This window comes from Convolutriloba macropyga, chromosome 4 (assembly GCF_964194025.1).
Source record: "Convolutriloba macropyga chromosome 4, txConMacr16.3, whole genome shotgun sequence".
Taxonomy (NCBI): domain Eukaryota; kingdom Metazoa; phylum Xenacoelomorpha; order Acoela; family Convolutidae; genus Convolutriloba; species Convolutriloba macropyga.
The window spans coordinates 28,566,706-28,594,395 of record NC_134471.1 but is presented as its reverse complement, the minus strand read 5'-3'; the positions used below and the strand labels follow the sequence as shown (position 1 = coordinate 28,594,395).

General features: G+C 38.7%; 2 protein-coding genes across 4 annotated transcripts in view; one reads left to right on the top strand and one right to left on the bottom strand.

Moving 5' to 3' along the window:
• Positions 1-5,184: 5,184 nt before the first annotated feature.
• LOC142337584 (adiponectin receptor protein-like) lies at positions 5,185-12,563 on the bottom strand. 3 transcript variants are annotated; one of them, XM_075386921.1, is made up of 5 exons: positions 12,486-12,563; positions 11,367-11,663; positions 7,526-7,756; positions 6,961-7,183; positions 5,185-6,095 (listed from the first exon to the last, which is right to left on the bottom strand). In XM_075386921.1, exons 2-5 carry the CDS (start codon positions 11,622-11,624, stop codon positions 5,731-5,733), a joined length of 1,077 nt encoding a protein of 358 aa, XP_075243036.1. In that variant the 5' UTR covers positions 11,625-11,663; positions 12,486-12,563; the 3' UTR covers positions 5,185-5,730. The 3 variants fall into 3 exon arrangements, with proteins under 3 accessions (XP_075243036.1, XP_075243037.1, XP_075243038.1); XM_075386922.1 differs by lacking the exons at positions 11,367-11,663; positions 12,486-12,563 and adding an exon at positions 10,185-10,416; XM_075386923.1 differs by lacking the exons at positions 11,367-11,663; positions 12,486-12,563 and adding an exon at positions 8,501-8,647.
• Positions 10,265-27,690, top strand: part of LOC142337582 (uncharacterized) — a 64,773-nt gene continuing 47,347 nt past the window's right edge. The window contains exon 1 of the mRNA XM_075386919.1: positions 10,265-10,351. The gene's annotated coding sequence lies outside the window, so the exon portion shown is untranslated. The remainder of the gene's footprint in view (positions 10,352-27,690) is intronic.

The window sequence follows — 27,690 nt, the reverse complement described above, 5'->3', positions numbered from 1 at the left end:
CTTGTTCTGTTTTAAATTTTGATATTATTTGTGATATGGAATCCATAAGTGTTTCGATATTCGGCAACTGATACTTATTTTTGTATATAGAATTATTAAGAACTTTTGAATGCAATGCTAATTTTATTGATTGATCTCGTTTGACAGTAATTACTATAGGTGAAATTAAATATTGATCAGAACAGCTGTTTAGTTTTTCTATGTGTCCTTCTTCAAGAAGTTTTCTAATTTCACTATTGACTCGTTCTTGTAAATTAATGTGTACTCTTCTACCTTTTTGATGTTTTCGTTGAAAGTTTTTATGGAACTTAGATTTAACTATATGGATTTTTGACCGACCAACTCGTGAGATGAGTTGTGGGAATTGTTTTGCAATGCAAGTTTTGAAGGGACATTGAGATGTGATTGCGTTGACCATACTATCTTCATTTGAGTTTGGGGCTTGGGTAACTGAGATTCCGAGGGCATCAAACAAATCTCTACCAATTAGTGGTTTTAGTCCGTCACGAACTACCACAAATTCAGCGTCTTCGATTCGCCACCCATTGCTCGCTATTGGTGCTTGTATCATACCCATAACATTACTGGGTTCGTTTGCGACTGTTTTGAGTTCCTGAGGGGGTGTTGTCATCAACCATCGGGCAAGAGGGGAATTGTCCACTATTTCCGCCGCAAGAGACTCGGTCAAAATACTACACACACTGCCTGAGTCAATGAGTAGTCCTACTTGGGTATTTCCAATTTGTAACGTAGTATTCTTTGGTTCGATTTGTATAGAGTTACTTGCAATGCTGGCGACCATGTTATCATCTGAGTTATTGTAGTCTGATTCGCATTGAGGGTTATAGTCCATATTTTGAATGGCGTTCACCCTCTGATCAGTTAGGGTGTCTTCAACAGAGTTAACATTCGAGCGGGTAGTCTCATTTGATGGGGACTTCGGTTTTCGGCACACTCGTGAAAAATGATTTTGTAAACCACAGTTATTGCAGGTCTTGCCTCTTGCAATACACTTGTCCTTGTGATTTGCTGACCAAGTTAAACCACAATTTCTACATAGTTGATTTGATGGTCGAGTGGAGCTAGAAGTTTGTGGTCGTTGACTTGGTTGTCGAAAAAGTCGTTGGGAAGTTACCGCGTTAACATGCGGTGCGGGTTGCGAATTTGTGATTTTTAGTTGGTTTCTTTGTCCTAGATCCATATTTATGGCTAAACGCAGAGCTTGGGCTGGTTCAAGAGTTTCTCGAAGTAACTCCCTCTGAATTTCTGGGTCTTGCATGTTTGCAATAAACAAGTCTCTAATCAGAGAGTCCTCTTGGCTTCCAAGTTCACAATTCTCGGATAATTCCTTCAGTTTGCCGAAGAAGTGCTCGATAGACTCTCCTTTCGACTCTTTGGTAGTGAGAAGCATATACCTGTCAAAGGTAATGTTGCGTTGGCGGATAAATGTGGCTTCCATGATGTTCCAAAGTTCAGCTGTTGTTAGGATGACCATCTTGAAGTGCGGATTCCTGCTACAAACATTTCCCTCGGTGCCCAAACTGAGATATAGCATTGACACAGTCTTTTGGTCTGCCTGTGTCCATGGTTTGTCCCCACACATGATTCCTATCTCCATTTGTTTCTGGCAGCGATTTTCCCAATTCATTTTTAGTTGTGCGTTCCTTGCCAGTCTTTCCCTCTCCGATAGTGCCGACGATCCTGTTATTGTACTCTCATAGATGGGTTCAAGTGGTAGTTGTACTGTTTCGGGTTTCGGTTCTAATAGAATGTCTAGAGCAATATTTTCATTGCAAAGAGAGCCAATTTAGCCTGCATCTGCCACTTCTCCCACTTCAATGGAGGATCAACGCTATGTTTTTCCCAAAAGGGCTCAATGCCAAGTGGGGTCCGCTTTTGAGTTGCTGACTCCGCCATGTCGTACACAAACGAAATTATGTACTTGATTTCGAGTCGCGAGTTGCAATTAGGTTTCTAATTTGCTAACTTGCGCGGCGGGTGCGCTTTGTATAGTTTATAAATGAATTCGCTTAGCGAATCGCTTGGCAAATACTTGTCTAGTTTACTTGACTAGTTAAGACGGTTAGAGAAGAATAAGTTAATTATGCAACTGTTCGCGAAGTGCAAAACTAAAAGAGTGATACTGAAAGTAAAATGATATTTCAGAAGTCACAACAATCATGAACAACAATTTCCTGATGCGGGAATTAAGATAACAGACTAGTACATGAACTACACTTGACTTCTACCCATTCCATTTGGGAATAAGTACACTAAAATAAAGTAGGTACATCGTATAATAAATTTACTGCACTAAATTAATGGATGATGTATGACATCCACAAAAAAAGTAAATTAATTTTTGATTTTTGTCATATTTGAAGTTCTTTTTGTAGACTTAAGACTTGATCTGGATATTTGCAGGTCTTGAGGGTTTCCTTTGGAAGAATAGACGAAACTATTCAATTTTTTCATTTTGTAATTAAGGGCTTTCATGTCTTTGGAAATAAATTTTTTCCAATAAAAACAAGTATTACATAATCTTGCAATTTTTTTCTTTTTGCTCTAATTGTTACCTATTTTCATTTATGAGAGGTCACAAACTACATTTCAAGGGAAGGTGTCAAAAGGGATTGGCGTCACAAAATCTAATATTTTAAGAGAATTCGTTATGATTTTACTGGATTCCACACGGGTTTTTCACAAAGTAAATTAATTTTTGATTTTTGTCATATTTGACGTTCTTTCTGTAGACGTAAAACTTGTTCTGGATAATTGCAGGTCTCAGGGAGGGCTTCCTTTGGAAGAATAAACGAACCTTTTCAAATTTTTCATTTTGTAATTAATGGCTTTTATGTCTTTGGAAATAAATTTTTTTCGAACAAAAAACAATTATTATATAATTTTGCGTTTTTTTTGTCTAATTGTTGCTTATTTTCATTAATGAGCGGCCACATAATACATTATCAGTGTTCGATGAAAGTGCAATTAAACATATTTTGGGGGCCAAAGTATGGCTTTACGGCTTCCAAAGCATTTTCTGGCAAGTTTTAATTGATTTTTATTTTGTTGTCTATTTGTTGTTCTTTTTGTAACTGCATAAAAAAATTGAAAACCAAGAGTTCTTAATTCCCTTCCATAGAAGCATTGGTAATTGTAAGCCTATGGGATATTTTAGTTGATTCCTAATGATTTTCATTACTTTGAAATTAATTGTTTTTTTCAAAAAAAATTCAGCGAATTTTCTAGCTTTAAAGTTTTTGTTCCTTTTGTCTAATTGTTATCAAGCTTTATTATAAACTGGTGAATAACTGATTTTTTCTGGTGAATTACAAGTTATTTTATTTATTTTCAGTTTTATCTGACGCTATTTTGACTTTGTTATTAAGTTTTGTTTTTTAAAACGGACAAATTTTTTGATGTATTTACTGTTTGTTGTTGTTTGATTTTGCCGTTCGTCTTCGCTCGCTTTCTTAATATCGGCATATCTCATCAATCTAATGCATCATTTTTACTCCACTAATTTATTTGCTTTGGAGGCTATCTTTTCGTTCATACACCAGTTTTTTTTTGAAAAATACTTGAATTTTTTGTTTTTCCATCTGTTCCTCATTTGGTAGACAATTATGCCAAAATTGCGGGTGAGCGGGGTCGCAACCTTATGTGCGATCGCACATTACCGAGCCGCTTTGTCAAATAAGTGTTTTAATGTATAACTTTTTGGTGATGACACGAATGAGACAACTCTTGATTGCAGAAAAAATTGAAAGTGATCTCTTCAGTTTAGGTTACTGATTAAACGCTAATAAATTGGTTATTAACCATGAAAAAAAAAGTCGACACAAGGTTCTCGTCACAAGTTTTAACTTTAATTATCAGTTAAATAGCAATGATATACAGGTTAGTCCGTGCTAAAAAATACTTAGGTGTGTTTCTTGGCAAACTGCTACGTTGTTCTAGCATATGGCTTTAGTCCAGGTTATATTGAGCCGGTCAAAAAAACTGGAAAAACGACAATGAAGCATAGTGTCGAAATAGTGACGTTTTGTTCCACATAAACAAGTTCTTGCCTTTGACTGTCTGTACTAACTACTCGTCACTGGTACCAATGGTCATTTTAGACAAAAACGAATTAAAATTAATGCACTATAGAACAAAGCAGACTCGTATGAAAATAGTTTCATTTTCATTAAGTTGCTCAGTATTTGAATTGCACATATTTGAGCTTATAAAACTTGGCGTTGAGATCCTCAAACAATTTATACAGTAAAAAGAATATTTCTTAATTCCTTTTTCAAGTGTTTATCTGCATTGGGAAGTCCGTTCTTTATCTGCCTGAGGAATCGGCGTTCAAAGCTAAATGTCAAAATCAATCTATCATATAGAGGCACGCGATTGTATATTTCTATTTGATTCAAATAAATTATGCCGGTTAATTTTCAGAAATCTTCAGCAACTTTGAAAAACAAAATTTATTAATCATTGAGGGGTACTTACGTAATAAACCATACGATGTTTGGTCTCTAAAAGGATAAAAAGTTACGGGTAGTCAGTCACAAATGGATTGGATGAAACGAACGTAAAAATAGAAACGGTACTAAATATATTGCTTTTCAAAAGCAAGTTTTAAGTTGGTAACTTGGTCCCGTCTATTTGTCCTCTCCGCGTTTATTGTTATGAAAAATAGAATTCTCGCATTAACTTTGATGCGGGAAAGAGTTTTTTCTTTTCATTACTTAAGCGCAAAAAATTCAAAATTAGAAGTTTCGAAAATGTAATGTGCAGAGCAAAAAAAATTGTTTTTTTTTTGTTCAAGGACCAATTATATAGAAACTTCAAAAATTTTTACTTTTGTATCATTCCGCAAAGAATATCATTCGACCAAAAAATCGGGCTGTTACAAAGTACATAGCCTCGAAACATATTAGCGGGTTGGAATAAGTGCCTCTTCGGTAAATTCAAAATAACTATATTGGTTTTATCTCAGCTGACTCGGCCAGTTCTCATTCAATACATCATTTCCAGCTTTTCATTAAACATGTCTGAGCACTACAGTTTGCCCACTACTTAACCATATTTTAACTATTCAAATGTCAAACAGAATGCGGCGTTGGATATTGACACGGTAAGCTTAAACTTGAAGTCCTGAACACGACTTTCTTTGCTATGCCATTTAAAATAAAGTTGATTGAAATAAAGTGTATTTAACAAATAGTTGAGGTATTTGTGATATTTATTTACAGTAGATTTGAAATCTATTTAAATCAAGTTCGAGACACAACAACCACCCGCACTTCTGTTCTGTCAACACATTAGCTTAACAAAATTTAATATCAAACAATGACTAATTAGGCTAATAAGTACGATTAATGTTTTAAATTCTCCGAGTGTGGGGTGGCATAAAAGAGGAACCGACCTATCAAAAGCACCATCGATTAGAATAAGGGTTATAGAGTAGTACTAGCAGTAGTTGTGAACAAAGGACGAAATGAACAAAATTGAAGGTAACACAATTGGTTCTACAACTGGTAAAAGCTCTATAAGTTAGTTACAATTAGTTTTATCTTTGTTTTTTACTCTTTTTAACAACATTATTGCCATGTTCAATTCTAGCTTATTACTCTGATCGTTCAATCAGTTCTTTCGACAAGACAAAATAGACAAACAACACATCAGTTCTTGAGAAAAATGCAAAACTCCCTTCGTCTAGTCAGACGGCGGAAATCAAGTCTAAGCTGCACATTCGCCTATTTTTATTCTGTCGTCAGCCATTGTGATAATTCCATTGTAGTGGACTATGGCGGCCATCACTACCATAACGTGGAATATCTGGTGACTGTGGCCCCAAATGTCCAATTTACCCGGAAGGAATCGTTCGGGAACCCTGAATGCGTAAATTAAAGCCCCTCCAATGTAGAGTAAGGCCACTGTTACCAGGTAGGGGAACTTGGTGTGTTCCAGGCCATGTTTCAACACACTGTGTCCAAATGGAACTACTCCTGAGAGTCCAAGGGCAACGAACGTGCCAGTACGCAGGGGGCGATATACTGGGGAGGACATACGGTCCCACATACACAGGATAATGCTACAAGTGGCTAAAACACAGATTCGATTGTTCACCTAATATAGGTAAAATTGCCATGCATTCGAGAAATTGCTCTAAAATTTGCTGTTCTTTCTAAAAAAAAACAAAAATAGTAACGGGGTCCTTCTTTCTCATTAAAAAAACCAGCTGAACTCGGGCAATGTTTCTTAACTCGGCGCTCATGTAGTTTACTCTTGATCGCCTGGAGATGTATTTGATAGCTTTTTAAATAGCAATATTCATACAATTATGTCCGATAAGATAACGCAGCACTCTCACGTCTTTTGAAGGACATCTGTCTGGATCACTAGACATCATTATAGTAAGATTTAAGAGCAGTTTGATAAAGTTAAGGACTCTTGGATAAAATTAGAAAGATTAATTAATGATTTTTGCATCTGTAGGACTATACAGAATTACTTTTGGCATCAAATTACTTTGAAGATATATATCTCAATTCATTTTCAATGATATGTCTATCGTCAGTATTCTTATTAAGCGGAGCTAGCAAAGCTCACGAACCCTAATAACCTTGATTCATTTACCTTGCATCAAATTCTTTCACTTAAACCAACAAATTTCAAGTACTTATGGCGTGTTTGCGAAAACCAGTTCCTTTGACCCCTAAGTTTGCATCAAAAATTTTTATTTGACTTGAAACAAACGAAAATCCTCTCAATATAGATGAAACATACCCGTGTGAGTTATATCAGCTCACTATGCAACACCTACTCTACTTTCACATTGCATGAGGGGTTATAGCAAATTCAATAGTTGTGGAGGAGGGGGGGGGGGGGGGGGTTTCATTGCACCCCACTCCAAACTCATATGGGGTGTAGCGAATAAAAGAAGCAACAGATATTACAGATACTTACATAGAACAACCATGGTGCCAATGTAGAACATCATGTGAGCCTGGTCACAGTAGAAGCCGTAATACAGCCATGGAACAAAGGACCCTAGGATGAGTATAGCAATGCCAGAGTAGTCCAGTTTAGAGAACAGACTACTCATCTGGGCTGAGTGGCAGTAGAGAGTGTGGTAAAGCCAAGAGAATGTCATACAGGCCACAGCTGAGAGGAAAAAGGCTAGGAATACCTGGAAATATATTCGGTTGCAATAAAACAGCTATAATTGGACATGACCGAAGGTATCAAAGAAGCATTAGGCTAAAACTGCTCTCGTCTCAACACAGCTACGCTCTTCTTTGAGACCACCCAGTATAACACTTTAAATCAAAATGACCAAAACTACTTCCATCGCACATTGAAGAACTTTGCCCCCAAAATGCCAGAACCTGACATGCCGCAACAAACACACGAAAACGTACAGATCATTGCAGCCAAGGCTGCTGGGTCACGGTAAAAGTTGACCTATGTTTAAGTGACTCCAATACTATATCCTATACAACGTATACGTAAAAACGTGATTAATGTTTACCAGGATTTTTTGCCACGTGTATGGCACATTGCTGGGTCGGACGAAGAACCAGAAAGTTATGCCCACTAAAATGAGAGAGCCAATGAGGTGTGTCCAGATGTTGACAGTCTCTGAGTGAATAGCGAACACTGATCGGAAACAGGTGGCGATACAGGGAATCGGAGGTCTGTGATTCTGGTGTAGAAAGTCATTGTCTTTCAGCCATTCTGGCAAAGCTGCATGCGCAATGAGCTATAATAGAGAAGAGAACTCGTCTCGCTTTACGTAAACACAAACAACTTCAACTTTCCCCCAACACCAAAACAAAAATCGTTGCACATAATACAGTAGTCTTACCAAGTAATAAGGAAAAAATACATTTTGGTGGGTCAACGCAACTATTCTATACACAATTAATAAGGAATTTTCACCTGTTTTTGCAGAATTATCTATGGCAAAATGAATAAATTTTATTAGCAGGTTTCAGGATACTTATAGCCAGGCGTTCTGTCAATACAACACATGACCTTATAAAATTGAAATCCGGGGAAATTTCAACCAATTTTTTCTTACAGGTGCCTTTCCAATTGGTGTTCATTATCATGCTTCAACATCCTGTTGCTTGTTTCTGAACTGATGACTATAACAGCCTATTAAGAGCTTGAAATATCCATTATAATCTACATATACCATATAAAGTTGTATAACATCAATTATAGAGATTCACAATCCAGAAGCAGCAAAACAAAACATTTCCAGAATACCTTTAATAATAAACCTGTATTAAACATTCTACTAGGCAGCAATTCATAATAAAAATGTAGCTTAAAACTTATTTATAGGACATGGTAATTCCATTTTACATGATGAACAAATGTCACATTTAATAATGGAACTGTAAAAATTTAATCGGATTAACCGTAATTATTTTCAAATTCGTTAAATATTACTTGAAGAAAAATAACTAAATTTTAAGAATAAAAACAATACACATACCTGCTTCCGCGAAGTCATCCAACTTAAAACCACAACAATAAATTACTTAACGCCAAAATAAAAATTTCAGCGTTAAGTATGAACTATTTCCCTTATTTTCTGCAGCATCTGTGGTTTACACAATTGATGTTATTTATTACGCCGCTGCAATGAAACCGTTGTTATGCCAGTCAATGAAAGCCTCTCGCGTATCAATAGTTTATTTAACACTCAGCTAATAATGAATATTGCATCCACACATGTTTATTAATTTTCATCATAGACACTATGTGTCACTGACAAAACAGTAGAAGAGAAATGTACTAAAGCAATTTAAGTAGACAGAAAGTTCTCAAGCAAACAATTTTTCCTCATTAATTGAAGATATCTGTGTTTGGTCCTTAAGTATATTTATTTTTATAGCATTCGTAATGTTTAGAAACTCTAGGCAGAAAAATCTAGATGCTTAACTGTTGAATATTTTCTCTTTGTTTCTCTATAAAATTAAATGTTGTTTTTCTATAACCTCAAAACTATGTGGAAAATAGGTGATTAAGATAGGAAAATTGAGATAAAAATTTTCAAGTTGTTTTATGTTAAAAGAGGCAAAACCAGTGGCAGAACTGTGAAAGCTAGACGAAAAGGGTTAGAAGGTTGAGAGAGAACAACCTAATGTAAATTGTGCAAGATAAGCTTGACAAGAAGCTCTACTTGTTCAACGTATGCTTGGCTAGAGAAATAAGCCTTTAGGAACAAGAAAGAACGTGAGAACGGGTTATAAGAGCTTAAGACCAGTTGGTGTAAATGGGTAGCAAACTAGGCTGGCAAGTTAGAGATGCTGGTTCGAATCCAGTACTGGTCAATTTTCACAGTAGTTGCATCTGCATAGAACCTTAACAAAAAAAGAATAGGGATCGAAGAACTGAGTTGACAAAGTTGATGCAATTTATACGAATTCAAAGAAAATCCTAAAAATCAAATACCTTTAAAAAATCAAACCGCGCGTTTTATTTTAGTCTAGATGCTTTATACTTAACAGTGGGGGAGGAACGCTTTTTGGCTGCACGGGGCCCTCACGGCCTAAACGCTGTACAGGGGTGGGGATTTGGGGGGGGGGGTGAAAGGAGAGGGGGGCTGATGTGGGGTGGGGGTGTCGTAGGGAGGGAGGTCAACCCTTAAGAGCCGACCTTCACACCATAAGTATAAGTCTCCAAAACAGTTTATGTGAATCGCATACTTGGAGACTAGTGAGCTGAAAGGCTCTAAGAGAACTTAATGCCCGCGGGGCGCTACCTGTTTATCCCTTTTTTGAGGACGAAAAGTTTATGAGTCAGACGAAAAATCGTTCAAGCAAAAAAAGCGCATTAAAAAAAGACCACAGGACTAACATACTTGCTACAAACTTCGTTTGAGAGCAATTAATAACGTCACGCGCATAAAAACAGTAAAGGAACTTTAACGAAAAAGGAGTGGTTATTTTGAAATTTGCGCCGTGAAATGTTAAAATGTGAGAATTTTAAATGAAAAATGAGGACGACAAAATACACGAGTACCACAATACAGCCAAGCTCAATTTACCGCGCAATGTTAAATGACCATGGACAAAGTCTAATTGATAATTTTATATCAACAACTGTATACTGATTTTATAGTTTGATCTTTTTTAGAAAACAAATAGCGACATGGAAAGTATGGAACATGAGACCTTCGTGGTTTGTCTTCTCGGCATGTTCCATTTGTCAACAAAACTGTCACCGACATGAACAAAATTGTCACCAACAACAACAACACGGTCACCGACAATTTCCAACATTTTCTGTACAGATTTGAAGACAATCTCCAACAGAATACAAGAAGAAAACCATGCATCTGGTAAACAAAAGTATCTGGTAAACATAAGTATGCGCACAAAATAAAACCACATCTGATGTTTTGGTACAAGAAAACTTACGTTACAAGTCGCAAAATCTAGCTGAAAAATGATCCAAAAATTAAATCTTTGTCAAATATCAAACAATTTGTCACACTTTTAGACTGGCTTTACTCAAGTTAAAGGCAAAAACAGCAACTCATACGAGCCGATACACATGTATACTAGAAGCTACAATTTCTAGCTTTGACGAAAAAAAAACGATAATAAGAACTAATGGTGACCACTTTTACGAACCAAATTAAGCCAAATTTAGACCAAATTAAGCCAATTTAAGCTTGATAAATTGATATACTAAACTTAAGTTTGTGTGCGTTTCCAATACGTACTCAAATTAGAAAATTGAAAAGATAGATCAGAAAGGACCTCGTTTTCAAAAAAAATCAAATTTTCCTCTGGCAAATAAATTTACTTTTTAGAAGAAAACAACTAAGAGCCGGAAAGAAACAGTTTAAACTGAAACTATCTAAATTTTTACGGCTAATATGAAATGTGCTTTGAATACACGAAAAGCGCACTAGTCTTGACTGGGAACAATATATTTGTTCGACTTTGTAAAAATCATTTTAGGAGTCACCTTCTTATAAGAACAACAGATTCACAATACTTATGTTGCACAATTTAACTATTTGAAGCGCATATAATTTGATAGGTACAAAAAAAGTCAAAAATTGAGCCTAAATTTTACTGGCTAACTTAAAAACTGAAAATGTTAGCCCAAGGATTCAGTTTCACCAAGGTTAGATCAAGGAAAATGTTAACCCAAGAGCCTTTCAATGGTACCACTCTACTTAGTCCCTCAAAAAACACTTACCTGACCGTCAAAATTCACCTAGCTCGCCAGGCTTGCATGAAGTTCTGTCAAAAATGAGTTTGGAAAGTGGAGTGCGTTATTTCGTAGTTTAATTTCCACCACTACTTCTTAAAAAGGTTCATGATTTGAAACAGAAGACCTACTTTTAGTTCCCTGACTTCTTCCCTGATAGTTTGGCATATTGTATGTTTTTCGCATTTGCCATCGGCATAATCGGTCAGTCTATGCGCATCACTTTGTCTATTTCTCGCATCACCTCCAAACGATTGTCGGTTTTGACTAACATTCGGGTCTCCACATTGTATTTCGTCGCGGATTCCATTACTACTCTTGGTTTCACTATCACCCCCAGGAATATTGCTTCGCTGTCGGACGTTACTACTTTGATCAATTTCAGACATCTTAGATGGTTGCTCGCAAATACACGCTGGTATTTAAGGCTAAACAGTAAATGATTTAAATTGATGGAGGAATTCGATCAAGCAAATAATTCAATTTAATCAACTACAAATACAGGTTAGCTAAACGGCCTAAGCTTATTTCTCAACCCCTGGTAGAGATTTTCTCAATTTGTCTCCCCTTAACCTTGTATGTGATTGCAGAAAGTAAATGCAGAGAAACTGATATCTGGTGTTGTAATACTGCAGCCAAACAAGCTGAATTGTTTTGGCGTGTTCTGTCAATTGAAGCAAGATCGTTTATTGCCAAAGCAGAACAGCGTAAATCTTACACGCAAATAAATACAAACTTGGTATATTAAACAAAAACGCCACCATTGGCAGTGCGTGCGTCTTGAATTCTGAATTTGAGCCGAGTAGCAGCTGCGGTTCACATGAATTCAATATTAATGAAATTTTGTCCTTGAAAGCATTGACCTTAAAACGTAATAACAACTCGGCTGAGGAATTTAAGCAAGCATGGAGAAATCTTAGCATTGAAAACACGCCAACTATTCATTTATTAAAAGAGGCTTTAAAATGTTACTAACATTGACATCAACTACAAAGCATTGCAGAATGACTGATAAGACTCACCGAGCTGTTTCAATGGCGAGATAAAACTCTAATTATAGTAAGAAAAATTGGATCTATTCTGTTTCGGCCCCCAGTGTTTTTGACGCCCCCTGTTATAAATTTATGCTGTTATATAGCACGTTACTATGTAACAAAATAGCACGTGCGTCTTGGGGCGTAATAAAATAAGCCCACAAAGCTGGGGTGGGGGGGGCAAAGAGTAGATCCGAAAAATCAAATAAAACTTACCCAATTTTCAATAGCTGGACATTGCTTGATCTTCGAAGCCATATAAAGCCTTTTGAACTAACTACAAGTACAAAATCTGAAAAAGTAACACTGTCACGATAATTAATGTCAAATACAACCAGCATTAAAAATTAACTCATTCTTTACATATTCTAAAACATCCAAAATTAATACCAATCTCTACGATGCTATATAATAATTCAAGTGCTGGAGTGATATATTTAACCAACTCTTCGAGTTGTTTTGGATCAACTTTGTTTTTAATCCCCGTCTCAAACTGTATGTTACTTTGATGCACAGACTCCTCAACAGCATCAGTAGTAGTAGTAATGCCTTCCACAGTCCGAAAGGAGGATACACCCATGAGACATAATGAAGTGATTTATTAAGTTATGTCTGTCATGATGTCGAGATCGAACCTTAACTTCAGCCGTTGCAAGGGGAAACTTTTGCTCTTAAATCAACGACAACTGATGATGCAAGATTTAGATATACGGCCAACGGACTTCTCTATCCAGGTTCAAAACATACTTTGATGTAAAAATTTTCAACCAGTCAGCAAAAAGTTGCCCTCAAAGTAGTACCGACGCCTACAAGTAACATGAATTAATTGAAAAGAACAAATATGAACAAAAAGTAATTGCTGTTGAGAAAGCAACAGTTTGTCTACTTGTCTTCGCATGCACGAAGGCCTTCACGTGCATTCAAGGACACTTAGGCGGAGCGAAATTGTTGATGCTTCAATGGGAGTTGTTGTTGTTGTTGGAGAAGGGAGGCTGTTAGTTTTACTCACCTACTTTCGCTATTAGTTCTATTGCTGCCTGTCTTTGTTTTACATTTTTCTCAGCTGCTGTTTGTGTATGATAATCTAATTTTATTGATAGATTCGAACAAAACGAAATGCTTTATGAAGACGTCGTGGTTGTTGTTCGGGCTCAAGCCGAAGGGATTGCGCTCCCATTGTAGGTTGGTCTCGATTCCACTATCTGCAATCGGGGCAATCACAAAATATAGTCCGTGTACATAAAACTCTCTCCTTGAAAGTCAGCCCCAGGCAATCCCACAAACGACAAAATACGTCTTTTGAGACCCAAAGGCTGGAAAATGTTCTTCAGGCAGGATGTGTCGCAGTTTGGAAATAAAAGTTTTTCTGTGAATTTCTCGGTTCTGTTTCGGGATTTTGAATAATCTGCCTTTTACTCTGGCATATTAGTGTTCAAAGGTTTCCATCAATGAAAGAACATCAACTTTATCGCGATAGAGTTTAGACAATTCAGCTTGAAAAATAATTGAAGAGGAAACAATCTTAGTGATATCATATTTTCCCAGTACGTAGTGCTGGGAGGGCCCGGACCAGCCATTATTCTCACAGTGTTGGGGAGGGACAATTCATAATTTAGTTTTATCAGTAGTAGTCCATGGATCAGGGTAATCCCTTGGGTTTTGAGATCCATATCGCAAGTCAGATCGTTTATGCTTGTGCCTCCCCCTCCCAATTTAGTGTTAGTGGGTGCATATCACCCCCCCCCCCCCCAGCTCACATGCTATTTTTAACATAATGATGTAATACAATAAATTGAAAATCCCCCACCGCTGCTTGAATATTGGATGGAGGTGCATAGAGAGATAGCACTATATTATTGTGTAGGGCAGTATCGAAATAGCAAATATTAGGTGATGGTCGACTCTGGTTGCTCAGCTAGCCTGGTAACGGAACGTAAGACAAAATATATTGCGGCCAGATATAGCAACATCTGGTGGAGCAGGACGACAAAACCAATACATCTACGCAGTTTTACGAAGAAACCGATATAAAGTTTAGGGACGTGATACCGCGACATCGAATGCAAGGGTTTGAAGGCAGGGATGGATGACATCGGTGGGGTGCCAAATGAACTTTCGAGCCATTTTAGGAAGGGACCTGTTCAAGCCATTGGGCAATAATCTAAAACAACAAGACTCCCTGAAATCATAAGATACAAAAACTTACAAAATCGATTCTCAACAAACCTGCCCAATCATCAAAAAAAGGTAGCCATAAAAACGAAAACTGAACAACAAAAATATGACGGTCAAAAAACCTTAAACTGAGTTTGCAGTATAAAAAGTTATCCCCAGACGCCACGGTCCCTCAAATTTAAAGAAACAATTATAGGAAGAGCTAACAAATAGAAACATTACCAAATTAGTTTGAATTTTCCCTGTAATCATTACCGCTAAACGCGACAAAACAATGAAAATTGCAATGAAAACAAAAAAAACAATTAATTTAGTATATCAATAGAGCAAGTATCAGATGCCCAATACAGACTGACTAAGGAACAGTATCAAAGAAAAAGTGTTCAAAAGCCTCGACAAACTCAATGAAGAAAATTAAGCAAAAAATATTGATAAATGCCACTTCACCAAAACAAATGTTTAATGGCTCGGTTTTCGAATAAACAAAAAAGGCCTAAAGCCAACGGTAGCAAAAAAACAAGCAATACTAAACCTTAAGCCACCGACGACACATGATCAGCTTAAGTTCTTCCTGGGTCGCATTCACCACCTCAACTTTTATGCCAAATCTATCAACATTATTCCGAGACCTACTCCAAAAGTATACGAAATATACTTGTGCAGAAAGTCATAAAATCAAAGAAAGCGTCCTCAACCTTACCGAAAACACAAATTACGACACACGAAAGAAGACAAAATTCAACACAGACGCACTCAAAGGAGGTCAAGGTGCAGTCCTAGAACAAAAAACACGCAACTGGTGCGAACAAATAGCCTACGCGTCTCGAAACCCAAATAAAGCTGAAAAAATACTGCATAAATGAACTCAATTTCATCGAAGACTTATGAGAACTCGAACACATTGAACGCTTCCCACACCTATAAAACTTCAGAGTGTAAACAGATCAAAGGACCTTACTTTCATCCTGTAAGAACGCACAACGAAAATCCATCATAGTAGACTAACAAGATGGTGCGATAGACTCTTTCCGTTTAATATCAAACACGTCGCAGGATGAAAAATGGAACATGCTGACTATATAATTCAAAACCCATCAGACGCACCATAGCGACCATCTAAATACAACGAAGATTTCGTAGCCCAATTTGATGTCAATTGTGAGTAGGCTACATGCCAAAATACAGACGGTGACTGGCAATGCAACTTATGCCAAACCGCAAGGCATACCAAAAAACACAAGACAATCCATCAACAAATATCCCATCACTAAAGACCTTCAATAGAACCGTCCAACGATTCCAATCTTAAACAAATTGCAATGAAATTTAACAAAACCAAATTAAACGCAGGATAAAACAAATGATAGAATGGTAGAGAAGTAAGCCCAAAACAGCAGCACAAACGTCAAGCCATAATACAGAAACACAGACAATAATCATAATCGCGTAGCAAAGGCATACACTACCAAACCCAAAAAAAGATTCAACCTGTGCAGCGAACACAAAAATTAACGCCGCACACGCAAGCGAGACAATGTATGACGTCACTAATAGAAAGAAAAAGAAACAGATCGAACAGTAGATACAGCGCATTTGCCATTTTCCCCTTTTGATAAACAGCAGCATACACTAATTCAACACACAATTTTTACAGAACCGGAAATGAGTACGGCTTTCTTTCGAACATTTAAAGAGTACATCAATACACTAGTCAACTAAAAAAGACGTTCTAAATGAGCAGTTACCCGAGTCAGACAGTCAAGTCAACAAGTGAATCTTGGTAAACCAGTCATACCGAGGACACTCAATCACCCATCACAAAACTAACGGACCTAGAAGTGAAACAACTCACCCACACAATTGATTGCCGCAAGGATCACTATAGAGACTCCGTCATCCGCAAAGTACGGGACTATTTTTTCACCGGAGAAAAACAACGATGCAGAACCTTAAGCAGTCAATTCTGAGGAAAAGGAGAAACCTAAGAGCCAACAACGGCTGCATCCTGATTGTTGACAAATTCGCCATCCTCAACACCGTGAAGGAACCCGTAAGAGTAGAGGAAACCGTAATAGATGTCCTATATGCCACCCAACCCGGAGCAAGAGGAATGACTGAATAGGTTGGAGGCTTTGGTGGCCCTTTATCGACCTAGATTCAATCAGCAAATCAAAAGCAAGCAAAAAGAAAATGGCGTTAATTTCAAAAGCGAAAGCATTAAACGAAGAAATTAAAATTGATTTCAGTGGACCCATTATTGATGGTAAAGGTCAGGAGTATAATTCCTCGCCTGCATCGACCGCTTTTCAAAATTTGTTAGCTTAAAACTATGGAATAACTCAAACAGTGCGACCATAGTGAAAATTCTCAACAAACACATTGCTCATCACGGGGTACCCCGAAACTTTAGATCGGACAAAGCAAGTTGTTTGCAAGGAAATATAGTTCAACAGTTATCCGCACGCCACAATACCAACATAGTCTTTGCACCGGTAAACGGTCATAAACCAGCTGGCCTAGTGGCATGTCTCATACAAACCGTCAAACGACAATTAAGTTGTATCAAAATGGACCCTAACCAGAGACCCTTTTTTATATTAAAAATGCCCTACATGATATCTATGAAACACGCATATGTAGAGAAAAATCGTCAAAAATTTCTCCATTCGATGCCCAATTTGGCAGAAAAACTAACAAAGCATTAACTTAAGTAACAACTAAGCCTCAAATATACAATGAAAAACTATTTAGACAACATCATAGGGAAAGAAACATGCCATCCCTGAACGCGACTCCTTCGTAAAAACAACCAACACAACCCTGACAAAAGGACTCGCAGGACAATAGAACACAGACCTACAGAAAACGGACGTTGCCCAGTTCAGCACAGCAGAACAGCGGAAGATGCCAGTTATCAATTCTGCCGCCCGAAAAAAAATTAACAATTGTCACGCGAATTTGATCAGCAATTGGAACAGCATGCACGCGAGAAGAGAGAAGTAATCAGGGGAGAACACTCGATCACAAATAGCGCCACTCTATTCACCACTTCACTCCAAAGCAACAAATCATAGCTTTCGAAAGTCAACCAATTAAAAATCCAGCCGAAGAAAGTTGTTGTTGTTGTTGTTGGGGATTTACAGTTTTCACTGAGGGGATTTTCGTCCCGGTCGTCGTCTTAGAAAATTGTCCTATTATTTCTGCAGATCTGACAGTCACAGCATAGATGCCAGCTACAGATGTTATTTTCGTCGAATCGCTCGTTTACAAACTTCCACATAAAATTTAAAACTCGATTTTTAAGGCCTTTTTTCGTATTAAATTCAATGTATTTTTCTATTCGATTTGCTAGTCTGCATGTACGGAAAAAGAAATCATTTCTAGCCTTTTCACTTCTGGTTTTCGGGAGCTTGAATAATTCATTTGTTCTCCCTTTTTCTGAATTTTGTTTCAGCATTGGTAAAAAGCTATCGTCTTCTGTCAATTTCGATAAAAGTAGAATGTCATTTAGTTGCATGAACATTGGTAGTGGTAGTATGTTGAGAAGTCTCAGTTGATTTGGATACGGCATGACTTTTTGTCCAAGGATCCATTTGACTACTTTCTTTTGAAATCTTTCAAGCTGTTGCAGCTCACCTCGGTTCGGATTTATACATGCAGAGCCATATAAGAGTACTGGCAAATTTAGTGACTTGTAGAGTCCGAGCTTGATCTCTTGTCTTAGTTGAAGAGCTATGTTTCGTCGAAGTAGGTAGAGTACTTTGTTCGCTTTTTTCAGTCGTTCTTCGATGTGTGTCTTCCACGTCAGGTCATGGGAAACATAGATGCCGAGATCTTTGATGACTTTGGATGACTCTAGTTTAGTGCCCATAAGCTCGTAATTTTGTGTTTGACCTCTTATGCTCAGCTTTGCACATTTGTCCATGGCTAATTTCATTTTATTTTCGTTTACCCACTGTTCAATACCAATGAGATCGTTTTGAACTTGCCAAAACGTTTTCTTCACTGCAAGAATTTTTAGGTCATCCGCGAAGATAAATGGGTCAGAGAAAACTAACACATCAGGTAGGTCATTGATGAATATGCAAAACAGGAGTGGTCCGAGAAGAGAACCTTGGGGTACCCCACTTGTTACATCTAAAGTTTCCGATCTTGTGTTGTCTACCCGAACGAATTGTTTCCTATTGTCTAAGTAGTCAATGATGATTTCTAATAGGCAACCTCCCACTCCAATATTTGCAACTTTTTGTACAAGCTCAAAATGCGGCACTTTGTCGAAAGCTTTGGAGAAATCTGTGTAGAATGCTACAATTTCGGTGCTTGATTCGTTATCGAGTGCATCCAGGGAACATCCAGTCGCTAAAAAAGAACGCCAGAACAACACAGGTCCAAGGAGCTCTCGCTTACGTCCTCACAAAGCTCAGAATCTAAATTATTGGACCACGACTCATCAAATAAGACTACCAACATGCAGGCGTAGTCAACGGGCCATCACGACGTAGCACCCGGACAAAATGTAAATTTTCACGCCCCGGAAACAGCACTGACCTGGATTTACTCAAACACCTCACAACGCAACCGCACCAGTGGGATTGTCATTCGGAAAAGACAATCCCAAATATGATGCTCCTATCCTCTTTCACTCTTGATGCTATTATCCCTTGATCCATCAATTCCAAATAACTAACCACTGTTCATGCTAATTCCTTTCTCGGGAGGAAATGTGGTACCACTTTACCACACTGTTACTTTTAGTGCAGGCAGTAATGTAGTACACGCTTGCATGTAGTTTATCTTTGAGTAACAACATGTTGTATGTATTAATTGGAAGCAATCTTCCAACAATTGCACATAACTGTGACAGTTTGTTGGCCTTGAGGTGAGCTTGACCATCGGCAGTGAAATGGCTCAGCGCGGTTCTGCTTTAACATTTGAATTATAAAGTTATCAATGAACTCTGTTCTCGGTAAAGCTAATATCGTTATCTCCACCAGCCATCTTGATTAGCGTACAACAATTCAGAATCAGAAGCAAGGAAATTGAAAAATATTATAAAGAAATGTCCTGTTATTCGAACTTAACAGAACCTATCTTTATAATAATATTTGTTAATTTCCTTGCTTCTGACTCTGATTTATTGTACGGTAATCGAGATGCCTGGTCGAGATAACGACCATAGTCGTCATTTTTAGCTGATGGAAAAATCGATATGTTGATCTTTGTTCTAGTTGTTTAATCTATTTGCTAAAAAAAATTATGAAAACTTGATTTTTTCTTAAACGCGCCCATTTTTCTTATATTTTAGTCAAATTCTAAATGATGTTATTAACGACAGCTACCATCCATCTAAAAAAGCTGTTTGGCAGTTTTAGTTTAAACTGATAGTTTTGTGACACTGGTGGCACTGTACGACCTCAAATTTTAGTAATGGTTTCCCATGGTTTTACTTGGGCGTACAAAATAGCCCAGTTGTATTCAATTGATAGCAAATCGGTTTTATTTGAAAACATTTTCGCAAAAACCACAATGGGCTTAGCAGATTTGCTATTTTGTTCTATTAGCCGGCCATTTACTGATTCTATTTAAAAGGAATCCGGTTTGTTTTAAAGGAAACCATATTGAACTGCTAAGTAAGTGGTGAATTGAAGAAAAACTTTTTTCGCAATCAAATCAACGTAGATTATAAAATTTCACAGCCGAAATTAATTTCCAACTAACTTTGTAATATCCGTGCACTTTGTACGGTTACGGGTTGGGTTGAAGGTTTTTCTCAAGCACTTTAAAACCTCCTGGTTACTGATGAAAATCTTCTAAGTCTAAGACTTTATTTAATTATGAAGCTGTAAATATTCAAACTGTTCAATATAGAGTAAGAATTATTGGTCGAAAATACAATAAGTTTCAAAAGATGAGGTGTAAAGCTAATAAGAGAAAGGCAGCTCAATCATATGAGGTTTAGTTTTGAATATGGTCTTTGGTTTCGGTCCTATCAATGGTTGGTTAATCTTAGGCTTTTTTTACCCATTTTCTTTAATCTGTTTGGGATTTTCTCATAGTTATTTTCTACTTCACGGGTCCCTGTTAGTTAAACTAACAGATAACAGGTTTACCTGCGTGACGAATCCCGTCAAGAACAAACATTCCTTGACGCCTCCCGTCAAGATGACATTCCGTGATGATTCCCATCATTATTTATGATGCTTTCTTTATATTGTTAAAATCCGGTTTACTCTTAGTATCCATCTCTTTTTGTTCTCCCATTTCTTTTGAAAATTTCGAATTGAGCTTTCATTATGTATTTTATGAGCATATCATACATTAAGTTCTATGGTTTAATAACTTATATGTCGTCTTCTGAATTTCTGCTAGGCTCAACAGTGAGGGGACTCTGTCACCCAGAAGATCGATCAAATAAAATAACCAACGGTTGTGAACTGGTGGAGCAAGCGTTAATTTGTTACTCTGCTATTTCCCCTCTTCCACTCTTGTATGCTGTTGCAAATTAGATTGCCTTGAAGTAATTAAATCAATATGGGTCTCGTAATATCAATTCTAGTTATATGGATAACAAAGGTAAAAGAATTACTTGCACATCAATGGAAAAGAGAAATTCAAGACAATTATAAAAATAACTACAATAATAATATCAATATCCGTTGGTCACTTCCCAAATGAACTAAATCAAAACAGAACTAAATCACAAATCCGGAGGTTTCAATTGTTACCTCGGAATTGCGACTGGGTTATAGAATGACCAAGATGACTCGATCAAAACCTGAAAGCACAGCAAAACGTGCTCCCTCCCCATCAGCAATAAAAATGCAGTGTTCAACTGTGTCTCGTGTGGCAACTCCAAGCACTTGACCCCAAAATGCAGTGGAATGTGTGAAAAAGTCATATAAGGACTACAGGACGTGGCGAAAATAGCAAAGAACTTCGATGAAGTCAAACTTGAGATATCCAAAATCCGAGCGGAAATCAAGTCTCCTCCGCCTGAGCAGACAAAACCAGCCGTGAATCCACCAGCACAGCCGATCATCCGGGAAAAGACAACATTCGATGGGGTACACTTCCGAGGGATCCCCGAATCCTCCGGAAAAACCGCTCGAGAGCGTCATGACAAAGATGCTCAGAACATAAAGGAAATCCTTACCCACATGGATATCGGCTGCCCAATTGATGATGAAAAACGCGTTGGAACCTACGAAAATGAGAAAACGAGAACCATAATTGCAAAATTCTCCAATGAACATCGTCGGCGATTTGTCCTGCTGTCTGCCCACAAACTTGCAACCTACGCAAAACCAATTTTTGTGAGCCGAGATTTCAGTCCGGACGATAAACGTCTTGAAATTGCTCTGTTGATCAAGCGTAGATACCTCAAAATATAGCCTTAAAAGACTTGCTGAAACTGCAGAAAAAAGTAAACAACAAGTGGATGGACGTTGATGTCACTCCTACTGGCAGAAGCTCACCTCCGGAACAAAATTGACTACAAAAAAAACAAACTCCAAATACTTAGTTTCAATATGGGAAGTCTGATTGACCTCCAAAGGCGAAAAGTCTTTGCCAATGAAATAGCAAAGAAGAACTACGATGTACTCTGTCTCACGGAAACCTGGTTAACAAGCGATGTAACTAACAATGCTCTTTTTTTACTGGATACACAATCCACTGACCGACCTACTGAAAACCATAACTCAAAACACGGAGAAGTTCTCATTGCGGTGAAACACATTCCTCACTACAGACTGAAAAACACAACGCACTCGGAAAGTGTATCGATTGCGTTACAAATTCCAACTGGATGACTTGTAATTTGCTGCATGTACAACCCTCCTAAATCTAGCCCCTAGAGGGCACCAGCCAGTCAAATCCATGAAAACGTGGAAGAAATCGAAAAGCAGATGAAACAACGGGACAATTACACATTAATTGTCAGCAGCGACCTCAACCTCCCTGGAGCTGATTGGAACAGCATGCTCTCAGATAATGACTACGAACTCTTGCTTCTCAACAACTTTGAAACCCACCAACGTCAGCAAAACCAGCCTTTCAAACGAAATCAATCACTGGATGTTTGCCTCACCCAATCTCCTGACAGCATTGAGCTCGCCGAAATCGACAAAAAAATCACACGGGTTTACTCAATCAACGGACAGACAAGCTCCGACCATCAAACAATCCGGACAACCATTTTCATCGACATATCAGCTACGAAACCAGCCCCCAAAGTGAAAGATGCATATCACAAGGTGGACTGGAAAGATTTTAACAGCCACATCAGAGACCATCATTTTTCACCCTACTGCTTAAGCAATGTCGATGAACTTGTTGACCAATGGTACCTATGGATCCAAAAGATAATCGAGATTCTAATCCCCCGTGTCATTCAGCAGCGAGCAAACCTTCCCTCACGGATTTCCTCTGCCACATCACACGAACTGAAGATCCTCGAGACGATGAAAAGGAAATACGAGAGAGTGCCGACCCTCAACCTCCTGATAAAGATAAAACGACCCAAAAAAACTCCTTAAGGAGCAAATCCTGACAGATCGGGCAGTCTATGAAGATAAACTCTTCAAAAGCCGCCGAATGTCTGACCTACAGAAATACCTGAAATCCCTACGCAAATCAAAACATTTCCCTGATGAAATGTACTACAATGTTGTGCAAAAATGACAAGAAACAAAGAAGACAGCCACAACCGATAGTGAAAAGTGCAATCTCTTCAACGACTTCTTCTCCGACGTTTTCTCCAAAGACGATAAAATCAACGAACCCTCAGTCTATCCAAAACAGAAACTCAACTACCTCCGAATTTCTGAAGAAGAATATGAACGACAACTGCTGGGCCTCCAGGCAAACAAAGCGTGCGGCCCGGACAACATCGGAAATATAATCTTTAAAAATGCCCCAGCTTTGGCAAAGTCTCCCAATTTTATCTTCCAAACCTGCCTTAATAAAGCAAAATTCCCAGAGAGCTAGAAAACAAGCGAGATCTCCAAAAAAAAACGACAAAGCTGACATCAAACAATATCGACCAATAAGTCTACTGAATAACGTCTCAAAAGTCTTCGAGAAAGTCAGCTTCGAACGGCTTTACCCACCGATAGTAGGAACTCTCTCTGACTCCCAACACGGTTTCAGAAAGAAACGATCAGCAGTCCTTCAACTCCACCTCTTCACAGACGAACTATACCAGCAACTTGAATCGAAAAAATGCAATGACATTCGAACTCTGTATGTAGACTTCAGAAAATCCTTTGACAAAGTAACGCACAAAAAACTCATCCAGAAGCTCAAGGGCACTGGCCCCGGAGGAAAATTACTCCAGCTTTCTCAAAAACCGAACGCAACGCGCCAAAATCGGAGCAAGCAAATCAAAGACCAGAAATGTGTGCTATGCACCTTGGTCAGCAACCTCCTCGTGTTGCCCCCTGGGTAACTACCGCTAGCTCATTTTGCGGAAGTTAGCTAAGCTGACAGTCTGAGGATTGTGCCCTGAGCACGCCAGCTCGGACTGAAAAAGATAACCCCCTGCTCTACATTCCTTGCCAGTCCGATACTCATCAGCGCAGGCAAGAGCCTGAGATGAAGGAGTTGAGGCAGAATTGGAAATAGTGCCCTTGAAAGAAGGGAGCAAAAGTGGTTGTCAGTGAGACACTGTTAAAAAATGGCTCTAGAAGTCATGTCTCCTGACTTCTAACTGTGGGAATGTCTCCAATATACGAGAGATGGTATCTGATTCGAAAGTCAACAAAGTAGCGCAAGCGAAATCGAGGCAAGTAGATGACGGTGACTATTGGGTAGTAAATTGTCCAGCCCCAAATAAAAGTCTCTTGGGAACTCAACAAGCGTAACAAAGCAAGCGAAAGCAGGGTTAGTAGGGTGTTGCGTGAGCGAACATGAGATGAATGCTGCACTATGTGACTGAAAGGTGGTTGGTAGTGAAAGAGAAGGTTGTGTGTGTTCCCTGCGAACAATCAGTATCTGAAAGGAAGACCACCTAGTAGGAAGCACTGTGCAGGTTCCAGACAAAACAGATGCAGTGATAGACACAGAAATAAACATCACAGATTAGTGTTTCAACTGTGATCGCAGAGCTGTAAATGATAAAAAGTGTCTACACTGCATGTCTGGTCCAGACAGCACATGCTCTGCAGCCCCGAAAGATTTTCTTGAGACTTCTTGAAACCTTATAAAAATAGCGGGGTGCTCTCACGCGCTGTGCCAAAATCATTTATAGGCTAAGAGATGACCGAAATTCAAATTCAAGGAGACTTGAGGCTCCTAACGGGACTCAACTTCTCAAAGAGCTGGACCAGATATGGTCTTCGCACCGATGCTCTGGTTTACTTTGGCTTGGAATGAGTTCCTCTAAAGGTCAGTAGACTAAATACCTACGGCTTTGGCCAATGGGGAGGTGGAACTCAGGGATCAATTTTATGGCCTCTGATATTCATCATCTACATTGACGATCTCCCCGAAGAAATCTCAGACATCTCGGCATTCGGATACGCGGATGATTTTAAACCAATTACCCATGGTGAGCACGAATGCGAGACCACTCTCGGGGAAAAACAGAAATGGAGCAAAGCAAACCATATGGACCTAAATTTTAGCAAAAGTAAAACTTTCCTCATCAAATTTTATCTGACCGAGCGTGATGAGGCAGGTCTTGAAACTGTTGCCACCCAAAAAGATCTCGGAGTCGTAATGTCTCGAAATCTCTCCTGGAGCGCAAACTGTCAACGTAGAACAACCAAAGCGTGGAAAGCCTTCTACACACTCAAACGAAATGTTTCGAGCAGAACCTCAATGGAAACGAAACTGAACGCGTACATGGGATACGTAGTGCCCGTACACACTTACGCATCCCAAGTCTGGTACTCTTCGAAGACTGACATGAAATCAATCGAGAAGATCCAGCACAAGACCACAAAGTGGACATGCGGTGGAAACGACGAATACCATCAAAGACTCGAAACACTGAAAATACTCCCACTCTCCATGTATATGGAAATGCACGATGTCCTCCATCTCCTCTCAATCCTAGAGGGAAATTACTACATACCCGAAGACAAACTGCCAAAGTGAAAAAAGAAAACAAAACAAGAAAAAAGCAGGAATTTGAACTCCCCAAACACCGAATACAGAAATCAGACAAAAACTTCTTCTTCAGATCCGCGAAGCTAAACAAAATCATCAGAAGAACAACGGAGAAACCAATGATGAAGAAACTTCTGACAGAGATGTACCAAAACTGCTTCCACAGAAGCTACAACGAACTCGACAGCTGCACCTGGAGACTTCTATGCATCTGTGGAATCTGCAATCAAATAAAAAAATCATGCCAAACGAAAACTGAAGGGTTTACACCCGTGGGCTCCAACCCTAAAGACTCTCCTACTACTACTACTACTACTACTACTACTACTACTACTACTACTACTACTACTACTACTACTACTACTACTACTACTACTACTACTACTACTACTACTACTACTACTACTACTACTACTACTACTACTACTACTAGTACTACTACTACTACTACTACTACTACTACTACTACTACTACTACTACTACTACTACTACTACTACTACTACTACTACTACTACTACTACTACTACTACTACTACTACTACTACTACTACTACTACTACTACTACTACTACTACTACTACTACTACTACTACTACTACTACTACTACTACTACTACTACTACTACTACTACTACTACTACTACTACTACTACTACTACTACTACTACTACTACTACTACTACTACTACTACTACTACTACTACTACTACTACTACTACTACTACTACTACTACTACTACTACTACTACTACTACTACTACTACTACTACTGTTTCAACACTTTAATTCCAAATATGAAATAAAGGCACGGTTGGCAACAAATACAAATACAAATACAAATACAAACAAAACAAGAAGAGTTATTTGTTTGGTTATTCTGTGAAGTGCTGTACGACGAAATTGTTGAAGGCATTCTTTGACCCGGTTGCTGCTTTCTCCTGCAATCTGGTGAACGATACTTTGTTTCGTACACAGTCTCCTTCGATTTGACTCATCCACGTTTTCCGTTGCCCCCCAGGAGCGCGTCTGGCATGGGCGTATTGATCGGGCGGGTCCCAATCGAAGGCACTGCGGGCTAATCTTCCTGGTTCCATTCTCTGGATGTGACCGTACCATTTTATCCGTTTGAGCATGATCATCGTGGATAGTTGGGGCATTCGCGATCTTGACATAATTTCATCGTTCGTTGCTTTCTCCAGATATGACACACGTAGAATTCTCCGAAGACAACCACAGTGGAAACTCTCAAGTTTTCTCTCCATTAATTTCGAAAGAGTCCAAGTCTCTGAGCTGTACAGCACGGCTGATAAAACGAGTGCTTTGTACAAATTGCACTTGAGGTGCACGCTGAGCTGCTTGCTCTTCCAGAGATTTTGGAAGTTAGCAAACCGTTGTCTACCTTCTGCAAGTTTGCAATTGACTTCCTGGAGGTCTCCATGCTTGAGGCTGACATATGATCCGAGATACTTGAACGCTTCTATGTTTTCAAACTCGTTTCCGATAACATCTTGTACTTTGCAGGAAAACACGCGTGTGGCAGCTGCTTTAGGTTTGCCACAGTATCTCGATTGGTGAACTTTTCGGCCATTGACTGTTTTGAACTTCCTTTCACACTTGTCACAGGTGAGGCTCGCCTCTAGTTGCTCGAACTTTGACTTGTCGACGACATTCTTTGACGAACCGGCTTTGCAGAATCTTGTTTGGTGCACTTTGCGTCCGGTAACTGTACTGAATTGCCGCTGACAGTTCTGACATCTTAAAGACTCTTGATCAGCCACCGCTGACCCACTCTCATTTTCTAGCGACTCTAAATCCGCTACTTCAGATTGTTGTTGTGAAGCTACCAACGCTGGCTTAGCCTCCGCTAAGCTTTTCAATCTGAGCTTCCGGCCATCTTGTGTTTCGAACCAGCCCGCTTTCTTTTTCGTTCCCAGCAGCACCTCCGTGCCGATGGTTAGTCGTGACTGGCTAGATGTCTCTGCCAGGAGTCCTAGTTTGCCTTTATGTGTTCCAGTGAGTATCTCCACGTTCTGTTGGATACTAGGCACTGCAACAACATTTGGGTTGTCGCATTTTACGCCCATATTCTTTGTTTTGGCCACATTAATCTTCAGACCAGCGGCTTCCGCTAG